The sequence below is a fragment of the Rhea americana genome, unplaced genomic scaffold (genome assembly GCF_003343005.1).
Source record: "Rhea americana isolate MKP2758 unplaced genomic scaffold, rheAme1 scaffold_8, whole genome shotgun sequence".
Lineage (NCBI taxonomy): Eukaryota > Metazoa > Chordata > Aves > Rheiformes > Rheidae > Rhea > Rhea americana.
Window position 1 is genome coordinate 6,021,517 of NW_028186978.1, and position 21,820 is coordinate 6,043,336.

Below are 21,820 nucleotides of genomic sequence, written 5' to 3' on the forward strand. Positions count from 1 at the left end.
CCCTGAGGCCGCCCGCCGCCCGCGCCCCTCCGCACCAGGTGGCCGAGGAAACTCACCTTCATCGCGCCCACCGCTCGCTAGGCAGCGCCGCGCGTGCGCATGCGCCGCGCCCCTTCGGGCCCCCGCCCGCAAGCTGCGCGCCGCACCCCGGCCGCGCGCGGCGTCGCCGTCACCTCGGAGACGGAGGGGCGGGGCGGAGGGAGGCCAGAACCAATCACAGCGGGCGGACAAGGCCCCGCCCCGGATCCCATTCGAGGGCTGCCCTAGCGTCCCGCCCCGGGCGGTGAGGCGCCTCGCTCCGCGCGCGAGGGCGGCTCCCGGCCTCCCCCGAGGGTGGCCGCTGCCTCGCCGCTCGCTACGTCACGCCTGCGCGCGGCGACGGGAGGAGGCGCGCGGGGCGCCTGCGCGCGGAGACAAGCGCGTGACGTGATTCGTTACTGGAAAGTGAGGTGCGGCAGGAGTGCTTAAACCAGCTGAATTCTGTTAAAATACAAAGTGAAGGAGCTGTTCAACGGACACAACTGAAACCTTGCAAGAGTAGCTACCGTGGTTTGCTGTACACGCTATATGAAAACTTCATCTGGTCGCTTTTTTTAAAGAGGTTCGCAGTACATTCGAAAGAGCCTTTTTTTTTAAAAAAAAAAGAAAACAAAAAACCCACACAGTTCCGGCACTCCATAATGCCACAAAGCACAGAAAAGAGGAAATTGTGTTCTCAGAGGTTTGGCATTTTGCTGGAAATGCAAGTTATTCTAAAATTAGATTATGCTAATACAGTACTTAAATATTTAAAAATGAAATACAGTAACAGTTTTAAAGAGGACTAGGAGTCTCCTAGGGCATAGTAAAATCATATAAATTATGGTGAGGACTACAGCATTATCTAGTATGTATTGTAAGTAAAGATTTTTTTGTAAGAACAAGTCCAACAAGATTAAACTGTAAAAATAGTATTTCTTAATTAAATCCTTTAAATTGCTAATGCATGTAACACAGCATTAATTTTATAACCTATAGAAAAAAAGGAACTAGATCACTGAAAATGTATTTAAGTTTAATTGTATTCAATTTCAAACAGTGCAGATTTCATCACAAAGTTTTACTGCACAGTAATTTCTTTTAGAACAATAAATAGTTCGCTGAGAGCATAAACACAGATTTTAAAGTTACAAATGTACAAAGACTTTGGGTATCAGACACTTCAAACCTACTTTTCAAAAACATTCAGTGAGCTCACATCTTCAAAGTCTATTACAAAGAAACATACTGTACTGTTTTGAAAACATCAGAAACAAGGCACAGAAAAGCAAATACAAAAAGACTTTCATAGAACATTTCGAACGTTCAAGCAATTCTGTGTAACAGAACATAGCAATCAAAAAAGTCAAATTATAAAGTATCTGAAAAAAATTAAATAACTGTTAAATAATGTAACTAATCTGATTTAATCCTGTGAGGCACACTTACTTTTTCTACAAGATGCTGAACATGCTTAGATGGTGGTAGTTAAACACCTTGTAGGACTGGGCCCCTTACACTTTGAAACAACAATTATTACATTTTATCATATAAAATTATACTTTTAAAATTAGTGCAAAGCCTCATGTAAAATATAATTAAAGAGTATCAAAGTAGACTCTTAAGTGTAAGTGTAATGGAATGCTTACAGAATTCCAAAGTGCTCCTATTAAAAAAGTTAACCCATAGGTTAGCTTTTAGTTACACTTCAGAATTCTTTCAACTTATACTTTCTTAAAAATAAAAAAGTAAATACAAGGATCAGATTAAGTAGAAAAAAAGGTATGATATTCTGCATCTTATGTAAAATCTTCAAAAATCCAAAAAGTTCACTGGATGCCAGAAAGTTTCTGCAGAAGTTATTGAACAGCAGATTACTGTTATTGTAATAAGACAATATTTAAAATAAGGCTTTGGTTAAATAAAAAGTTTACTAAACTAGGAATGCTGGAAAAAGTGCAAAAGATTCACCAAATACACACCTTCATTTCCAAGGCAAGCATTACACCTGCCATTTACAATGGTTTGCATTGGTTTGTCAGCTTGCATTGTAATAGCTCAGATACCTATAGCAAAACTTGTTTATTAGAGGCAAAATAAATATATGGGTTCCAATCCTGTAACTTGTTTGTGTGTAGTGGAACTATATCCATTAACAGCATCACTCCTGTGCATGTCTGAGGGGTCAAGGCCCTAAGTCTGTAACATTCAATTATTTTAGAACAGAATTCACGCATTTCCTAAACAGAAGTCCTCTGCTGGCAATTAGCTTGTCACAGCTGATTTGCTTACATTAGAATTCTTGTAACATATGTGTAACAAAGATGATTTTTTTTTTTAAAAGGTGCTCAGTACTGGTCCATAAGAAGAGCATGTATATGCTAGCTAAGACCAAACATTTTGCTCTGTGGTGGATTCCTGCATCTTACGTTTATTGGTGCAACGTTAATTTGCTTGAGGTAAAAAAAAGAAATCAGCTGAGTCTACAGAGGAGAATGCCACCTTCATACAGAAAATAATTTAAAGTTTTACAGTCACAACACATGCTCCAGCTCTTCCTAAACACAATGGTGCAACCTGCAACCAAAAAAAAAAAAAAAAAGAATGTAAATGTAGTCTGCTTGAAGTATTTTTTTCTATAATTTACCATGGTTAACAACTATAATAACAGTTGTACAGGTGCAGCAAAGTAAAGCTGCAATATTATCCATGTATTCTGAAACTTGACTTAAGAGGTTAAATTGAGACAAATTTTGGTATAAAATCCCTCAGAAAAAGTAAAGATATTTTATGATAGGCTTAAATTACTTGAAATCAACAGCAAAACCCAAGAACATGGAACAATTCTTATTATTGATTTCAACTACTTGGTACTGCAGGAAAAAAATCCTTTCTGGTGAATTACTAATCAAACTGAATAACTGACCTAGACAGTCCGACATCTGACAGGCAAAATTGTTTCTTTTTCTCTCAACCAGAAAATCCCAAGCATGACGGATTTTTAGACAAAGATTTTTAGGCAGATGGTGAACTTACATAGGGACAACACATCTTGAAGAGGAGCTTACATGTAAATAACTTACCTTTCTCCTTCCATAGGTACAGCCACACATAGTGTTGCAGGAAAATAACTTCTGAGGCCCTAACAAAATAAGACTGAAAACCAGTCCTTTCAAAGCCAGCAGCCTGAAGCTTCAGCAACAGTATATGCTTCAACAGAGTGTTGGCTGTGTGGATCCCAAAGCCACAGGGAGCTTGCTGCTGTTGCTTGAGCTCTAGTGGAATGAGCTCCGATTTATACAAGAGATTCCCTTCTCGGCTGTGTCACAGCACTTTTTCCACACAGTCAATTATCTATTAAGAAATTCTGAATGGTTAAATAGGTAAGCGTTGGCCCATTCAGCAGTTGACACAAAAAAGTCCCAGAGATTTTTTTAAAGAGCCTTACGCTGCCAATGTTAAAAGGCATGGCATGCCTGCATCTAGAGAATGCAAGAGATTAGTACTGGAGGCATGTGGCTTAGGGAGTAGAGATGGAGGGACACTTGCACATTTCCTGACTTAAGTGAAATTTTGACACCCTCAACCCTGGGAACAAAGCAGTTCTGGAGCAGAACTGTGGATATTACTAGTTGTGTGCTATGTAAAGGAAGTCAGACTTTGGATGGTCTTAGTCATCTGAAACTGTTGCCAAAACCTTGGCTGCAATCCCCACATTTATGATTTAGTATCCTGAACTTTTAAGATGACAAGGTCTGTCTTGTAGAACTCTTAATACCACCAGAAGGTAAACTACTGACAAATGAATCTAATAGCCTAAGTGTTCAATCCAGCCTAGGTACTTTAAATAGTTGAAGATACCTCACAAAATGCTGTGTTTTGGTACAGAACATTACAGTGGTATCACTGATCTACAGGTACTGACCTGCAACATATGGTAGAAGTGTACATGCATATCTAAACTCTCTGAATCTTTGTGTATTTTGTGCAAATTGCACCTGCAGTTCTTAACACCTGAAGTCTCAGACCAGTGAAATGAGTTTTCCCAGCAGGGAAATGAGATTTCCTGGATGAACTGGAAAAATACAGATATTGTTTAGAATCTGCCACGAACAGATGGAACCATAATTTGTGACAGATAGTGCCACATTCACTGAATAATCGGTAGGAATACTGACAACGCAGTCTTGTGTTTGCCAAATTTCACATTCTAAGTCTTTATTCATTCTCAGAGATTTCAAGCTGCCTTATGACACAAGAAAGCTAAAAACAGCCTTACTGTGATAGCAGGACTCAAGCTTGTTGCGAGATTTATTGGGGAAAATACCAGCCCTATCGAAGAAAGGCTCCAGTCACTATTAAGCCCTGTTCCAAGTCTTTTAGTTCCAAACAGCAAGTGGAAACAGTGTACTATTTTCAAATATTTACTTTGAAAACAAACAAACTTAAAATGATTAGAGGCTGACAGAAATCTATCTCCCATTAAAACAGATTGCTTTTTATGAGTCAATTATCCAACTACAGAAAAACCATTATAACTTGGCTTCTTAGAAGCATGAAACTAGAGCCAGAATCTTTGTGAAGACCATTGTTGTGATAGAAAAACTGAAGAGAACTCTGAAATCTCACAATGATCTTGACCTACTGTGAAGCCAAGACAATTCTAAAAGGAAGATCTGTCAAGGCTGCTGAAGTACGTATGTAGCAGGCCTTGAAGCTCTAATAAATTTTCTGCTAGAGTACCTAAATTAACAACACTAATATCACCATTTTCATGTGAATATTTGATAAATTACTGTTTAGAGTTCTTAGAATCCCTTTCCCCAGCCTCTGTTCTTTCATTGTAACAGGAAGTTACTTCTGATGAGACCCTTTTCCGCTGAGATTCTCTTGGACTTGAGAAGGTAGTTTCTAAACTTCTGCCCTGAAATTCCACTTCCCTCTCCTGAATTCTTTGTGGATGAAGTGGTAGCAGATGACTCAGTTAACAAGAGAAAGGAAGGCACACAGAGGCTTCTAGTAAGGGTCCAAAACTGACCCATGTACGGGGTTAGGAATTCAGTGAAATACAAAGGGTCAGGGCTAAGGATCCAGGGTTACAGGTGGTCACCAGCATGTGAGGTTCCTTTAGAAGTAATGGTGAGGAGTGCTGCTACACTTTTTCTTCCTTTAGCAGGACAAGTAATGTCAAGGGCTATCACTATCAGTGCTGCCACTGAAGGCCCCAAGCTCTGATGAACCTTTCTGGATGCCTTACCATGCTTTTAAGATCTCATAGCAGTATGAACTGGGGGGAAATGAACAGCTCAGTTTTCTGTGTTACAAAGATTTTGATAGAGTGCAGTTCAGGAAACAAACTTACTCTATTTGAATAAGCCATTTCAGGCTATTATTGGGATAGCAGATTTGCATGGTCAGAATTCAGTTGCTTTAAATATGGTGTCTAATGCTAGGTCATCTAGTTCTGGATGACCCGGGACGTTCATCCTGGCCTGCAGCTGCCACTGCAAAAGGGCCTAGGTCTCCCATGGGTCCTGTGCTTTATCTGCCACTATTCTGTGTATGTCTCAGATACGTTTAGGTATCTCAAGAGCCAAAAGATACCAAAGGACAGCCTGCCCAGGCTGTGTTTAAGTGAGCTGCTCCCACAGACAGGCACACTCCTGGAGCTATACGAAAGTAGAAGTAGTGAAGTTATTAATTGATAGTAATGATTTCTGATCATAAATTGAAGATTATTAGCTAGGTGAAAAGACTTCCTGAAAGTTGGACACACTATTCACAGAATGTCAGGAAGGAATTGTTTTATTTCTATTAAGAACTGTTAAGAACACTATTAAGTGACCAAAATCCTGAAGAAATTGATGAACTTGCTAAGACACATACTGGAGCTAAAACTAATCTCCATTTATCATTTACCTTCAGAATAGAAAGTCATGTAAACAGAACCCTCTATGACAATTTGGGAAACATGTCTGTGCGTTCTTTTAACAGTATATACACAAAATCGTCAAAGTAATATATTATTGTCAAAGAACCAATGACAGTTTATCAGGATTTAAAAACTCTCTACTGAAGGTGAATCATCTTGAGATGGTAGATTAAATTAAATCTGGAGCAGTATGTGAAGAAAAAAGGAAAAGATTACAGACTAATAGGAAAAATGCTTCTTAGAGGAGAAATATTTGTTTTCTCTCTGTACAGAGAGGCACACTTGGCATAACAGCAAAATAAATAACAGTGTACGGTTTGACCAGAAACTGTACCTGCGTCCATTCATTGGTCTGGGGATCATAGGACTCCACTGTATTAAGGTATGTTTGCCCATCATATCCTCCAACAGCATACAACTTGTCACCAAGAAGACATACTCCCACTGCATCTCTGCTAATGCTCATAGAGGCCACAGCAGTCCACATATCTGTTTTTGGATCATACCTAAAAGATAATTTTTGTTATACTCATTGATGCCAAAATTCAATGGAAAAAGTACTAGAACTGACTTTCTTAAGGTAGTAGACAACAGGTACTATTAGGAGGGCACAGGCTTTGGATGTTCATTGAAAAGGATTTTTTCCCAAATATTCTCCTTCAAAGTGTTTATTTAGTCATCTGGTAACACAGACAGTATTAGCTACATATCTACTTTGTGCTACTTTCCATATAGTAATATATTCATGTGCATGCACATGCTCTTATTACATTTCTTACAGCATGGTTAAACACACCAATCCAGAAACAGTTCTGCTGCTAGACTATAGCTGGGGCAAGTGCTTTCTTTTTTTGAGAGATAACTAGTAAATATTGAAGTATAGGCTGTCAGAGTGTGGTATTAAGAGATTCACTTATCAAGGAAGATTACCATCTTCCAAAAAGGCCCCCCCCCCAGTTTAAGAAGGTTCTGGGGGAAAGGCAAAACTCTTAAGACAATTTAAAGCACTTCTTGAATCATAATTTCCTATTACCAGAATTATCAGGACAACAGAAGACAGATGGTTTAATGAAAAAAATTAAATGTGATTCTAGAATTTATCAACAATTTTTGTAAGTCAAACCAAGAATTAAATGGGAGAGTCCATGTTATTCTTGTGTTAAGGAACTTATTTTAACTGATGGAAAGAAATAGTGTTAACAGATTACAGCAGAACTGATGGAATCACAGGGTTTTGAAGAACTATACAAAGAACATATTTCTTTGACTAAAAGATCTTCCAAAAAACATACTTCTAAAAATGAATTTGGAGAATACAAGTCTTAATGTCTTTGCATGAAATGCATGGATGCAATGAGCTATAACAATTTTATCTTTAGTTCTCCACTCAAAGTACTACAGAAATGCATGTTCTATGCAAACATAATTCTAACAAGAATATTGCCTGAAGCACATGATGCAAATAGAAGTACAATGTAGTGAAAAGAGGCAATTCATGGGCTACATACTGAAATTATTTTTCAATTTGAGTTACTTTATAATTCTTTCATAAGCCAATACAGTGGTATTGCTCTAGAAACAGCAACTGTTTCATTGCAAAATACAGTGGTAAACAAGTAATTGGAAGCTTCACATGGCTTTATGAAGTTGCTTTTTTTTTTTGAGGAACTGTTTTCCCTAAAGATTCTACATCTTGATTTCACTGTACAGAAGGAAGACATAATGCACTACAAGATTATTCCAATTTATTGAACTCATGTAATACATAACTGTGTTTCAGAGAATACTGAGGCAGAAAAATACACAGACTTTTCTGGTGCTTTCTCTTGCAATACTGATTTTCTGTATTCTTCTGAAAATTTAATATCAGCTGAGATATAGTTTCCTAACTGGAAGCTCTTCTACGGTCTTGTTAATGCACTTTCCATATTTTAAGTGCTGTGGGCCATATGATCTATTTGGGGGTCTCTTAGGACACTGAAAGTTTGAAAACTATACTTCAATAATGCAGTATTTACTGACATTTGTACTTGTTTTATGGTCTACATGTGATTCTGTCATTTGTAATGCAGTGATTCTGTAACAACTTTATATAAATAATTTCAGAATAATTAAATTGCATATGAGTTTCCCAGAGTCATCAGGATATACAGGAAAGGACATGATATTTAAAGGTCCACAAAGTTCAATCATTAGCTCATTTAAAAGTTGTAATATGAACTGATAATGAAACTTGTGAAAGAACTTCTGTTCCATCTGTAAAGACCTTCAGTTCCACAGTCTTCTCAATAATTAATTAGCATTTATTCAATAAGATTTTGAGAAAAAAATTCTAGATGAAGTGCATAAGAAATAATTTTCTTTTTAATTGATTCATTTTGGCAACATTATGAATTGTATTATGACCATACAGTATGTTTTTATATATAGGTTTACTCTACTCACACTAAAAATAATACAGCTATTTTAATAGATTTTATACTTAGCAGCTCTTTCTGTAAATCACTCTACATGCTAGCATTATTAGAATTACTACCAGGATCCCTCTTTATCAAGATATTACCTTTCTACACAATCTGAGAGCCTAGATGTTAAGTTTGATGCTGGGGCATCATGTCCACCGATTGCATACAAGAACCCATTCCAGGTAGTTACACCTACTCCGCCTCTTCTTTTTGACATTTGAGCACAGGGAGTCCATTTGTTTGTATGAGGATCAAAACATTCTACTGACTTAAGACAAGAACTTCCGTCTCGACCACCAACCGCATAAAGTCTATAAAGTTAAAAAAAAAAAACAAAAAAAAACATGAGAAAAAGTATTAACATTACAAATATTGCCGGTCCACTGAAACACTAGCACGAAAAAACACCCAGCAACTTTTTTTTTTTTTTTTTTTTTTTTTTTTTTTAAACAGGACATAAGCTTCAAATCATGTATGAAGAACTTTCAAGCTTGTTAAGAAGTTTGGAAGCAGAATTTCAGTAGAATTTTCTATTCTTAAAACTCACAAGATTTTTGCTCCAGGTTTTTCCTATTGTCACAATTAATACAGAATAAGAATAATTTATTGATTTTTAATTGATTATAACAGCATTTATGTTTCAACTTGTCCACATAGCTAAGATTTTCAAGATTACCTAAGTGACTTGACAATCAAAGGCCCATTTCTAGTGGGCTCACAGGGCCAAATTCAATAATGGATTTGTATATGTAAAAATTCTGTCCTATGTCAATTTAGGCATGTAAATATTTTTACGGACCTGCGTTTCAGTTTATAAATGGTAGATAATTCCCTCACACCCACTAGATGGCCTAGTTTACTTAGTTCTAGCATCCAAAGGTTTCTAATGTTTTGTAATACAAGAATTTCATTTGTTTGTAAAATAAGGCCGAAGGAAGACTGAAGTTATTATTGCACCACTTGGGAATCTTTAAAAGTATTCAAATAAGTGAACCTGATCAATTCTGGGCATTTGATTTTATATTTATGAGCACTGTACACTTACAAGCAGAAATACAGCATGCCCAGCACTTAACTTTTTAAATGCACATTACTTTTGAAATGTAATGCAGAAAGCGCTTTAAAAAGAGAACAATGCATCAGAAGTCAAGTCTAGTTTGAGAGATGACCTGAAATATCATTAATGAATTCCCTTCAGAATCTGAGGCAGATTACAGTATAGGTAAATAATCAAATATGCATTAGATACTGTGTATGATGGACAGGTGAACATCTGGCAACAGTCATTACAAAGCACTACTCAAGATGTCCTCAGTTTGGGAAATGCTGGGTTTTTTTGTTTATTTGTTTTATAAATGTAGTGAGCAAACTTGAATGCAAATCTGTTGTAAATATGGGTGACCTAGTAGCTCTCACTAATAATTTTAATATCGTCTTAAAAAAAAAAATACTTTTATGGAAGTATCCATGTTTAAGAACACAACTTGTTTAAGGTAAGGAATGTACTGAAGTATCTTGAAAATGTGTGTGGCAGTTCTAGGAAGTTTATGACTAAAAATCAGTTCTTTATACAACACAGTGTTTAAATGAACCCCTCAGCCCCCTAAAATATGACAGATTTTTGATCACTTATGCAGTGATTTAGCATTCAGGATTTGGAGAAGGATATATTCATTTCTGTATATGGAGATTTTGACCAAATTATCTGAAAGATACCAAGCTACAGACAAGTTACTAAAAAGTGCAGAAGTTACTAGTCCCACAGTTGCAATGCAGTAACTTTGCATGCATTGTCAGAGTGTTCAAGCTTCTTACCTATATGTATCTAGTGTTGCTGCCTGTGTTAAGAGTCCAGGCTATCTTCTATAATAATAGAGAAATGTGAGACTATACTTCTGGTGATTTATATCACATCTGGGACTTCCCACTGAATATTATATATACACACAGGATCTAACTTAGGCATCTGGGTGATCTTCACCCATGAAAATCAGCATTCCCGCTCATTTCTGCACTTGCTCCAGATCTCACAGAACCCTTTGTAGAAGCATTTAAGAACAAAATAAAACAAACAAACAAAAAACCTCAGGCTTTTTGCTATCTTGCAATACCCAAACAGCTTAAGGGAGATTTGGCAACTGCCGCAAAGTATACATAAGCAGGAAGTGGAAACTTGTGGTCAAGAGCATGATAGTCAGCATTTAGTTTAAGTTAGGCTGCCAAAACGCTAGTTAGATTCTTGGAGTCAGATAGTGTTAATATTCGGTCACAGCTACAATAATATTAATAGTTTAGATAAGTGAACTACAGGGCTAGTGGAAAACTAGATGGACTGCTAGTCTYAAAAGACTGTGTTCAGCAGTACAAAGTCCAGCTGGCAGATGGTTACTAGCAGTGTTCCTCCTAGGCTAACACTGGGGCTGATACTGTTTAATGTCTCCAATAACTCCTTGAAAAGATCTTGTAAGTGATACTAAGGGGCTCTATAATGCTGTGGGGAGGCTTTCTTGGCCCAATATGGTATCTCTTCTGTAAAACAGACTATGCTATCAACATACATCTGTCAAGAGAAATACAGTCATTTAGGATGTTTCTGTAATTCCATTAAAATAATGAAAAAGAAAATGGAAGTTGCCTTCACATACTTTCCATTTAATATTGCTACCCCAACAGTGCTCCTTGGAGTTGACATGCTAGCTACAAAGTTCCACTGACGAGCCTGTGGATCCCATCTTTCTACCGTATTCAGGTAGCTCCAGCCATCATGTCCTCCTACAGCATACATGGGACCTTCCAATACAGCTACTCCTTAAAAAAAAAAAAAAGAAAGAAAAAAAAAGGAAAAAGCCCCACACACATCTGGATAAGGGAAAAAAAATCACATTCTACTAGCCACAGCCCAGCACACACTTAAGAAAAAAAAATTAAAACCAAATAAAACCCAAATTTCCATTTAGCAGCCAATGCTGGATATAGTCTGAAGGGGAAAAGTTCAACAACAGGTCAGCATTAAGATTAAATTTAATCTTTCCCTTAAAATTTATTTTTTAAATATTTTTAAACCAATCTGAAAATCTAACCTTTTAAAAATAAGCATTCAGCCTTTAAAGAAATCTACATACCAAGACCATGACGATGTGTGGACATAGGTGGCATTACACTCCACGTTTTTGTTCTAGGGTTGTAGCACTCCACAGTATTCAGTGTTTTCAGTCCATCTCTGCCGCCAACAACATACAATTTATCATCTAACACTGCAACTCCAAACTGTAATCTTCGTCCATTCATGTTTGCAACAGGGGTCCACATGTTAGTACGAAGTTCATACTTTTCAATGCTTGTAGCTCCTGATTGATAACATATTTAAGTTATCAAAAAAAAGTTTGCTCTGAATTATTGGGATAGTTTTTATTTTAGCAATATGCTGATCCCACAAGACCCTTCAGCACGTTCTTAATTCTACGTATATGAATACTAGACTCCTTCTAACTACCATAATATTTGCAGTATGAAGCTTCTATAAAAAAAAAAAAAAAGAGTAGCTCTGACAGAAGCCTTTAACAATAAGTCAAAAAGCATTTTTTTTGTTATACATGCACACACCATCTTTGTGTTTTGCCATTTTCTTCCTTTTCCATATTACTTCCCATTCACTTAAATAAAGATTAGTTTTCATTCAATTAAACATTTCATTACTCAGAAATCAGATACTCTCTTGATTTCAAAAATCAATAACACCACAAGCTTCCATACTGCTTTACAATATTATCAATGCTATCTATTTTTAACCTAATCAAAAATGCACACTGACTGTTTAAGTTTCATGCTTGATACTGAAGAATCTTTGAATTTTATAATTGACATACTAGATTAACATTTATCAACCATTTCTTAAAACCAAACACTTATCAACTAATCATTATGTAAAACCAATACCTTTTGTTGCATCCATTCCTCCAACTGCAAACAACACTCCCACTGTAGATTTTCTAGGTTTGGTGCGAGGACTTTGTAACATAGGTCGTCTCTCTGGCAACAGATGGTACTTCATTGCTTCCATAATGAGTTTTTGGCATTCAATGTCATCCCTAAAGAGTGCATTATTTTCCATATCTGCCAGAAACTGTGGAAAAAGAAAAGAAAATTAAAGAAGCTGAATTACTATGAATTACAAGAAGAGCAAAAACAAAATCACAAGAAAATGTTTTATACAGAAATGTGTGTATCTAATTTAAAAATATATAAATATTTCCAAAAAAGTCATATGAATTAAGTGTGAAGACCAACTAGTAAAAAACAAAATGAAAAAGCCACATTTTAAGCTTTTAAGCATTACATACAAAAAATAAAGGCAGGGGAAGACCATCATTTTAATGGACAATCTACACTTTGGAGTACTAAGGAAGAAAACAAAATCCAATTTCTAGTGCCATTGCAAGTATGTTCAAAAAAAACAGTTTAACCTGCCTGATTCCAGAAGCACTTTAATCCAGAGGTCTCTGGTAGACACTAGATATTATGATAATAACTATGACAGCATGACAGTATGATATCAATTATTACATAACTTTGTGACATATTTTAAGATCACGAGTGCTAGCAAATTTGAACACATGTTAAAATATAAAATTGACTTAAATAAAATACAATCTTAAATTTAAAAAACCACTATTAACACTTTTTAAATGAAAAGATTCTAGAGACTTTTGTATCCCACATTTGTCAGATTATAGGAAAAATACTGATTAGTGTCCCAACTGTAATTATTAGAAAGACTAGACGTCTGAGGTTTTTTTGTGTTGCAAGATATTTAGTATGGCTTAAGTAACAGAGGAAAAACAGTCAAAGCCTGGAATGTCCCAGAACAGGACTTTGGCAGTTAAGAGAACAATTAGAAAGAGGCAAATGCCTCAGATTTGCTATCACAAAATTCAAGCACATTGTGAATATCGGCTGCCTACTGGTAACAGGTACAAAAACGCCGCGAGATCAGACATCAGGAACCTTATGATGAAATGGCTGCACCACTGCGGTGTGTATAGCCCTGGCTTAAAACTGCCTTAGGTTTAGAACGTGGCAAATAAAACATCCACGGTTCCAGAAGAGATGCAGATAATTACACACTGCTAAGCCTGACATCTCTGTATCATGCAAATCAATCAAAACTATGACAGAAAACCAAATTAACAGATACACAGAGAATTCCAGAAGACTTTCAAAGTCCCTCAATAAAGACTTTGAAGAAAACTCAGCCTGGCTTTTTCAATATTTCTCTAATTGGTTAATGTTTTGATTCTATTTAAAACATCAAATTAAAATGTTCTCATGTACATTACCAGTAGGAACTTAATTTTCATTCACTGCTTTCAGTACCTACTCCTAGTTTTTCTTTTGACACAAAGCATCATTTACTGCTTTTATCATTTCATATTGCCACTTCATGATTATAAAATAGTGAACTAAAAGCAATGGTTGAACTGTCAGCATGCAATGCCATAAACTTGCATATTGCTTTAAGAATCAGTGAATTACTACTGTCCTAAACCAGACTTTGTCACAGCTGCTATGTTATTCGGGGTGGAGGGGGGAACATAGATATGATTTCTATATCAAATTTTATAATCCTTACTGATGCTGACTGCTTCTGGGACCAAAACTAAAGAATATTTAAAACAGTATGGACTTCTACATAACTCTGAAAACATGCTGAGACTGTTTCAGGCACTTCAACTCAATTACTAATTGGTGCATTATTAAAATCACAGTTTTAACACTTTCATTGGTTAAAGGAAATAATAAAAAGACAACAGCAAACTATGAAACTAGAAATGCAAGTATATATTTGGAGAAAACATGGAAAGATAAAAATATGAAATATGACACTGCTTTTCTGTTTAATTCTGGTATTTTCCTAATCAGTTACTGAATGGGTTAATTTAATTTCATTACATATTTCTCGGATAAATTCTGGTCTTTCAGTTTCTAAAATGTTTCAATTACAGTCAATTAAAACAAAAGGAATAATGAAGTGGCTAAATTTTTTTTTTCACTTAGTTATCAGTTAATTAAATGCTAAGCAAAACAGTGATTTCCTCTAGGTCAACTGAATTAGACTACACTGTATTCCTAGAAGAAGAGAGCTCCAAAACCAGGGTCATAATGGAGAAAATGATGCTGTTACATATAGAATAATCAATAGATAAATACTAATACTAAAATGCTTGCTGGTGAACCCGTCTAGTCAGTAAGGGAACATCGAATGTTCAATGAACAGAATGTTGCATATGTCATTTATCACTGTGAATGCAGGAAACTCCAGTTTCAGTGTTAAGAAAGTCTACTTATTATTCAGGTTTATTATTTTTTCTCATTTACTAGTGGTAATTCTTACTTTACAAACTGAAAACTGTAACTCAAAAGTCCTTTGACTTTATTTAAGTGTTAAAAATTAATAATGAAGGTCCAGCAAGAAAAGCAAGCACAAGGAAATCAAGTTTAGCTTCCACGCATGGTATCATATAACAAAACACAGTGTTACACATGACTATCCAGAGTAATCATTCCCACAACATTGGGAAAACTGTCACTCACAACTATTATTCAAACTCAAATCAAGCTCAGGTCTTCCTCAAAAACGTGGAAATACTCAGGAAGGAGAAAAACTGCTAATTGACAAGTAGAAATGCTACCAGAAGATGATTTACCAAGAGTTATGCAAGAAAAAAAAATCACTTAAAATAATTTCTTCAAACTGTATTTCTTAAATCTCAAAGACAACTGTCAATTAGATGAATGAAATTTAGCATTTAAAATAAACTGTACAAATTCCATAAAGGAGAAATTTAAAAAGGATACATCTTCTGATGACAAACATCCTTGATAAGCATTTTTTAGGCAATGGAAGGATATTTTCCTAGCAACTCCACTCCTTCTTGGGTCCTGACTGATCTCAGATTTTCCAGAATCTAAAAGCTTTTGCAATTTGTCACTGTCTGTATATAGATACAAGAGGCAGGTCCACAATAACCATGCTATAAATTGGAAAAGAATAGAACGATCTACCTGTGGAGCAAGCAGAGGCAGTCTAATGTAAGCCAGGAGTTTACTGAGATCTTTCCTTCTCTGTTCCAAATCATGTCGAACCCATGTAAGTAGTGCATTCAGTATAGTTTCTTCATTAGGAATATTCATATCATCACTTGCTAAAAGCTTTGCAATTTCAGTGGCTGGCAGTAATAGAAATTCTTGGTTTCTAATTACTTCCATGAAATTTTCCTGGAAAAGGAAAAGTATTTTTTAATACAGATCACATAATTTGAAGTTAGTCTTTTATGGAGCCCCTAATACATCTTCCCCACTTGTCCCTCCTTCATGCCACCTCTCAGTTGTGCCAGTAAGCAGACCTAGGAGAAAAGAAAATCTGTATGGATTTGGTTTTAATCCTGATCATTTCCAACTCTGTTTACCACATGCACCTACAGACAGATATGCTAAAACAATTTAGGGGAAGTGCATGGAATTGCATGAGCAATGGGTTGTGGGGGCTGTTCATGTAGGCACTGAAATTAGAAGAAATCCTTTCCAAATCATGGTTTAAAAAATAGATCATGTTGTTTGCACTTGATGTAAAATATGTAGAATGCAAGATGCTTTCCCAAGCAAAAAGCACAGCACACCACAACTACTGAGCATACCTGTAATAGTTTTTATTACTTAAAGTTTCTAGAGGAAATAAACAATATTAACAATTTCATTTTGACATTCAGTAGGTTAAGTTTTACTATTTTATAGGTTTTATACAGCTGATCTGATAAACTGACAGGGGACCAAAAGATGCAAAGAATCCACAATACTGTACACTCTTTGCTTTATTAGCGAGATTTATTTTGATAGGATTCCATCGTTTAATTTTCACTGTCATTTCCAGCAATAAGTCCTTACTTCAATGTCAGAAAAATCACAATATATAACATATCTGACATTTACATCATATTACTTCAAAATACTAGGACTTGCAGAATATTCTGCAAGGATTCTCATGAACAGAGGCAAAAGCAGCAGAAAAGTATATAGAAACATGATAAGCACTATGAGCTTATAGTAAGAATCTGAATGATTTTTTTTCCCTGTTTGGAATGTAACAGAAAAGGATGAGATCATGTCTAGCCTCTTTCCCTGTACACCTTTACATGGTAGCAAAAGAAAAGTAAAAGCAATCTATGAATCACATATTCTTAGGCAGCTCAGAAAACAGTTACCTCATACTCCAGGCTCAAAGTTAGCGTCAAGGTAATAAACTACTATTACATTCAACAGAGTAAAAACATACTGTTCGCTAGACAGCCAAACGGAATGCTGGTTTTGCTCTTCAACCACACATACCTCCAAAACACCTGGCGGATGAAGGGCATTAGATTCACAAACGATGTCTAACAACTAAATCAATCAGCCTTAAAATTAGCCTTATTTAGTATTGCGTTTAATTATATCAAAACAGAATTGCATGTTAGTGAAAAAATCTGAATTAGAAGCAGCTATAATACCAGAAAAAACAGGATTTCCAGGTAAAGTAAAAAAACACTGAAAATCAAAAACTTGGGAGCAGAAGCAGGACCTGCACTGCAAAACAGGTATAAATTTAGAGTACAAAACAGCAACACAAACAAACGGCACAATTTGACATTGCTTATACACAAGACACACTGATGACAAAGCAAACATAGTATCTTTTCCTTTTTATTACTCAGTCTAATCGTTTCATTTAAAGCTAGGTATCTCAATACTCCACAAATACTAAAAACTAAAGAATGCTGAGCAAAGAGGAAAAAACTAATAAGGAATAAAACAGTCCATCTTACGTGAGAGGTAATATATATAATATGGCTACAAGACATCTAAGGAGAAAGATCAAAGTGACTACACTCCAGAGATAATGCTGGAGTTAAAAATAGGGAAATAATTCAAAGTATTATCCATGGACATAACTGCATATTCCTGAAGAGAATTCCAAAAGGAAAATTTTATGTTTAACATCTGAAAAGCTCTCCTAACAAAGGGATCCAATTGGCTACAAAAGTAGTGTTTTCAAGTGAAAGATGTACCAGATTAGAAGGGATAGAAGGGAGATTGAACTGTCTTTTCCTCTTTAATTTCTCTCTCTGTTACAAAGTCAAAGTTCAGATAATGAGCACATACAAGAATTAAACCAATGAAAGGGCCGTGCTAATTTCAGCAGCATCACACATGCTTCCCCCCCCCCCTTTTTTTCTTTAATACTCTGTTACTGAATGTTTGGGAGTAAAATCAAAAAAAAAAAAAAATCAATCAAAATTATTTCCAGGGCTCAAACATGCAGTTAAAAAATTCAGATCCCACTGAGTTTTCATTGTTCTTTTTGGTCGGGTCTCTGTCCTAGAGTGTTTGCAAGCTGGAGCTGTGCTTTCAGTTTTGCTGAACATACAGGCAGTGAGCACTGACAAAGAGAAAAGCCAACACTTACTACCTCAAACCTTCCATATTTTCTATCCAGACCACAGGGAGAGGAAGGGGAAAGCACCTGGATGGAAAGTTTTCTCTGTTTCTGAAGGCAATGATGCAACTGATCTTGCATGAGTCATTCAGGAATCTTCTTCAGAAAGGTTTTTTCCAATTGGATTTAATCTCTTCAACAGCTGTTGCATGTAAAAAGCCTGATTTTCCTTCTTGTTATTTCCACACAATTGCTTTCTGATGGGCACAAATTTAACTTCCTCTTGCTCCCATTCTATTTTTAGAGCAGAGACTCCTTTTGAGCACAGTATCAAACCATTCCACTGGGAATACAGCCACACGGGCCTACGTCTGGGACTTTTTATAATCAGAATCTGAGAGTTCCTCTTCCTCTACAGACAGGGATCCTGAAGACAAAAAGGAGGAGCCAGCGTACCTCCTAGCATTCTTAACCTCCTCATTAGTCTTTGCTTTTCTTCTTCTTATGGGAACCCTCTGTGGAAGAACAGGATATTTCAGAGAACAAACGGTTTGTACTTTCAGTCTCCTGATTTCTGGTCTTCAAAGTATTTTTTAAAAAAAAAAAAAAAAAAAGTTTCCCTCCCCCAATATTAGCTCCTCAACAACTTTGGCCTGAGGTTTATGCACTAGCTAAAACTACCCACAGTAGCATCCCTCACTCAGATCATAAGCTCAGATCCACCCTCCACTCTCTACCAGCAGCTGTAGAGTGAATAATACTGGTATTCTTAACCAGAGTTCTGTATCAGTCTTTGTACAGAGCAAAAGAATATTAGGTGCACATAAAACATATAAGCCATGATCTTTATTTCAGGTGGTGCTTATTTCCCAAAGTGTAATCCAGTTAGACAGTTAGGCTTCCTAACATCAAAAGGGTTTGAATCTGAGTGTAATCAAAAAAACCCACAGGCTGAGAAGAACTGTACACAGAAATCCAAGAGGAAACTAACTGTAGAGCTCTATGTAAATTCTGGACCTGGGCAGTCAAACAGCAAAAGATGCATCACTCATGGGATCTGAAGGAGAACAAACAGGGAATGTAATTTTGTCATCTTCTGGCTGCTGCAGTCAGCTGGCCAATTTAGGTATAGATTTGCTAAGAAGAACTTAGAGCTGAGGTATCTGACCTCCTAGGAACTGAGTATGGTCAGATAAACATACGACAGCAGCCATTTCCCTTTAAGTTAGCTTTGACTGCGGTACCTAATGATGAACCCACCCAGTGCTCTTGGTGTGCACTAGGTTTGTTTACAGTACATCTACTGCTGCCTGACTTCTCTCTGCATAGTTTCTGGATTCCAAAAAAGGTTAGGCAGCATCCAGAAACCTATTTAGTTATCCCAAGGCAGCAATGACCTGGGTTAGGCAGAACTGTACTCACAGCCCTTGAAAGCCAAAAGTATCTTGAGAGTTTTCAAAGGTGAAAAAAAAGTTTCAGATGAAAAAAATATTTTTAAAACCAGAAGATCACTGAGCAGAGTATTTTGGAATGCAATTTCAGGTGCAGGAATACAAAATTCCTGTTTTATACACTAACATAATCTCTAGATATGGCCCTTTGTGAATGAAAAATACTGAAGTTTCTCACCTCTTTCCTGGACATCTCCCCACCCCCCCCCAAAAAACTACCCTGGCTGTTGGAAGAAAAAAGGCCTATTATAACCCTTTGCTTAATCCTCCAAATTGTAAACTCCGTATTGTCATGATTTCTGCTCTTCAATTCCTGCTCTATAAGAGAAAGCAAGTCCCACACCAGCTTGTTCTTCTGCAAAATTCCTAGCTTCTTTTATTGGCCTCCTCTTCAAGCCATTGTTTGTGCTGAGAAATCACAGAAACTACAAAAGCAATTTTATCTGTATTTTGTAACATTTAGATCATTCCTCATGTACTTCTGAAGAGTTATAATGAAAACCTGCATAACCTTTCACTCTGCTTTAAAGCACAAAAAGCTTTGAGAAACAAAGACTATAAAACTGTCTACTTAAAGATCAAGTCAGGCACTATCACATTTTATTCAAGAAGCCACTTTTTTTTTTTTTTTTTTTTTTTTTTTTTTTGATTTTAAGTAGCAAAGTTCGAAATTCAGCTCCTGAAAAAGCTGCTGACACTTACCTCCTTACTCACTATAGATGAAAATAGCTTGGGCTAGCTTTTCCTCATCTGAAGTTTTCTTTTTCCTTTGTGAAAAGAGAGCTAAAGCTTTTCATCTAAGATAACCCATCAGTTGTTCTCAAACAACAAGATAACAAAATAGAAGTCTCTTTTGATGTTTTGAAGACAACTTAAGTTCATCAGTAGGCATTATGTTAGAGGACAAGAAAAATGCAAAGCCACTGTGTGAAAATGCTTTATGAATTATAGTAAACAGACACACTGCTGGCTAGCCTATTAAAATATTTAAATAGATATGACCCTGGCAAAACAGCAAACAGCATAACCTCGATGTAAAAGATATCTTTACTCAGATACACCTTATGATTCTGTCAACTGTAATTTACATCTTTGATTCTTGAAAATCAAGTACATAATAGCTCTTTATATGGCATTGCATCCACAGTTGCTCACCTCTTATTATTTCATGTTTCACCTAATGCATCCTGAGAATTTTCAAATTTTAAGTTTGCAGTGTCAAAAAAAAAGACCTGTTTTGATAACCTTGAAAATTTTTCTCTTCTGAATAAACAGCTTATCAACTATCAACTGAATAAACAATAATGTAACTTTCAAGTCCTTTTAGTATAATATACATCTATACCTTTAATATGAAGTGGTGGAGCATTCAAATCCAGATTATTGTATTTATATGTTTTTTAATCACATTGCATAGTGTGATTAAAACCGTGCCAATGCTTTCCAATGACTCTAATGAACATTATTCAGCACAGGTAGATTAACAGAGGTAGGCTTACTGGGATAACTTACTGATTGATCTTTTATTTTAACCAAATTTCTAGTCCTGCTGTAATAAAGCTGAAAAGGTGCTATCAGAATACTCCACGTCACATAAATCTTTAAAACTAAGAAGTTGTTTTAATTGCAGAAAATCAGTTGTAGGGCAGTGATTTTTTTGTCAGAGGCAAAGAAAAAGTCATAGAAAATAACATGTATAAATTGAAATATATCATTTATTACTTTCAATTTCCAGTGCTTTAAGAGAGACAAAATTACATGTAAAAAATTTAAAACATGTACTATATTCACCATAATCCCTTATTATTTGCAGGATATAAATAAGCCATGTTTTTAACAAACAATTTATATTTATTACAGGTCTGCTTAACTCTTATGCTCTAATACTTTTTAATGGAAAGAGCTAATAAGTATCTCACATTTATTACTGTTGAACATTTTCTACTTTCAAAAAGCTTTTAAACAAATGAAATTACTTGGGGATTTATTTTAATTGAAGATTCAATTGGACTATACATTTCTATGCAGTTTCCATAGCAACATTCGTTTCAAACTAAGGAAGCCACTTCTATTACTCATCATTACTAAAATTCAATTTCATGTCTCTGTTGGAACTAAACAACATTAAAAGAGGCCTTGGGAAGAATTCATCTAGCACAACTAATTAGTTTTGAAAATGGCTTTTAAAATCCAGCTAATTTAAATTGCATTCACATCAAAGCCTTAAAAGCAACAATTTTGCCACTGTAGTAAACAATGGTCAAAAGGCATACAACTATTTTCCTGTGGTCTGAACAAAAGAAAGATGGGGTGTCATAAAAGAATGATGGTTACAAAGTTCACAATCACTTTTCCCCACAAAAAGTCAAGAGTTGCAGGCCAAAGTAGTAAGACTATATAATCTTTTTTTTTTTAATGTGCACTAGTCTAACATTTGCTACTATTCTAATCTTTGCATTCCATTAATAAAGTTTATAATCACAGA

General features: G+C 35.8%; 2 protein-coding genes across 14 annotated transcripts in view; both read right to left on the reverse strand.

Moving 5' to 3' along the window:
- Window positions 1-120, reverse strand: part of WDR19 (WD repeat domain 19) — a 44,490-nt gene extending 44,370 nt beyond the window's left edge. The window contains exon 1 of the mRNA XM_085322771.1: window positions 57-120. Coding sequence (XP_085178897.1) covers window positions 57-62 — 6 coding nt within the window. The 5' untranslated portion in view covers window positions 63-120. The remainder of the gene's footprint in view (window positions 1-56) is intronic.
- A 923-nt stretch (window positions 121-1,043) lies between these two features.
- KLHL5 (kelch like family member 5) overlaps window positions 1,044-21,820 on the reverse strand; it is a 59,239-nt gene continuing 38,462 nt past the window's right edge. For 12 of the 13 annotated variants that reach the window (XM_085322811.1, XM_085322818.1, XM_085322817.1 and 9 more), the window contains 7 exons: window positions 15,478-15,690; window positions 12,352-12,538; window positions 11,538-11,762; window positions 11,061-11,223; window positions 8,514-8,726; window positions 6,285-6,456; window positions 1,044-2,595 (listed from right to left, as the gene is read on the reverse strand). In XM_085322811.1, coding sequence (XP_085178937.1) covers window positions 2,539-2,595; window positions 6,285-6,456; window positions 8,514-8,726; window positions 11,061-11,223; window positions 11,538-11,762; window positions 12,352-12,538; window positions 15,478-15,690 — 1,230 coding nt within the window. In that variant the 3' untranslated portion in view covers window positions 1,044-2,538. The remainder of the gene's footprint in view (window positions 2,596-6,284; window positions 6,457-8,513; window positions 8,727-11,060; window positions 11,224-11,537; window positions 11,763-12,351; window positions 12,539-15,477; window positions 15,691-21,820) is intronic. The other variant, XM_085322808.1, reaches the window with a different exon arrangement.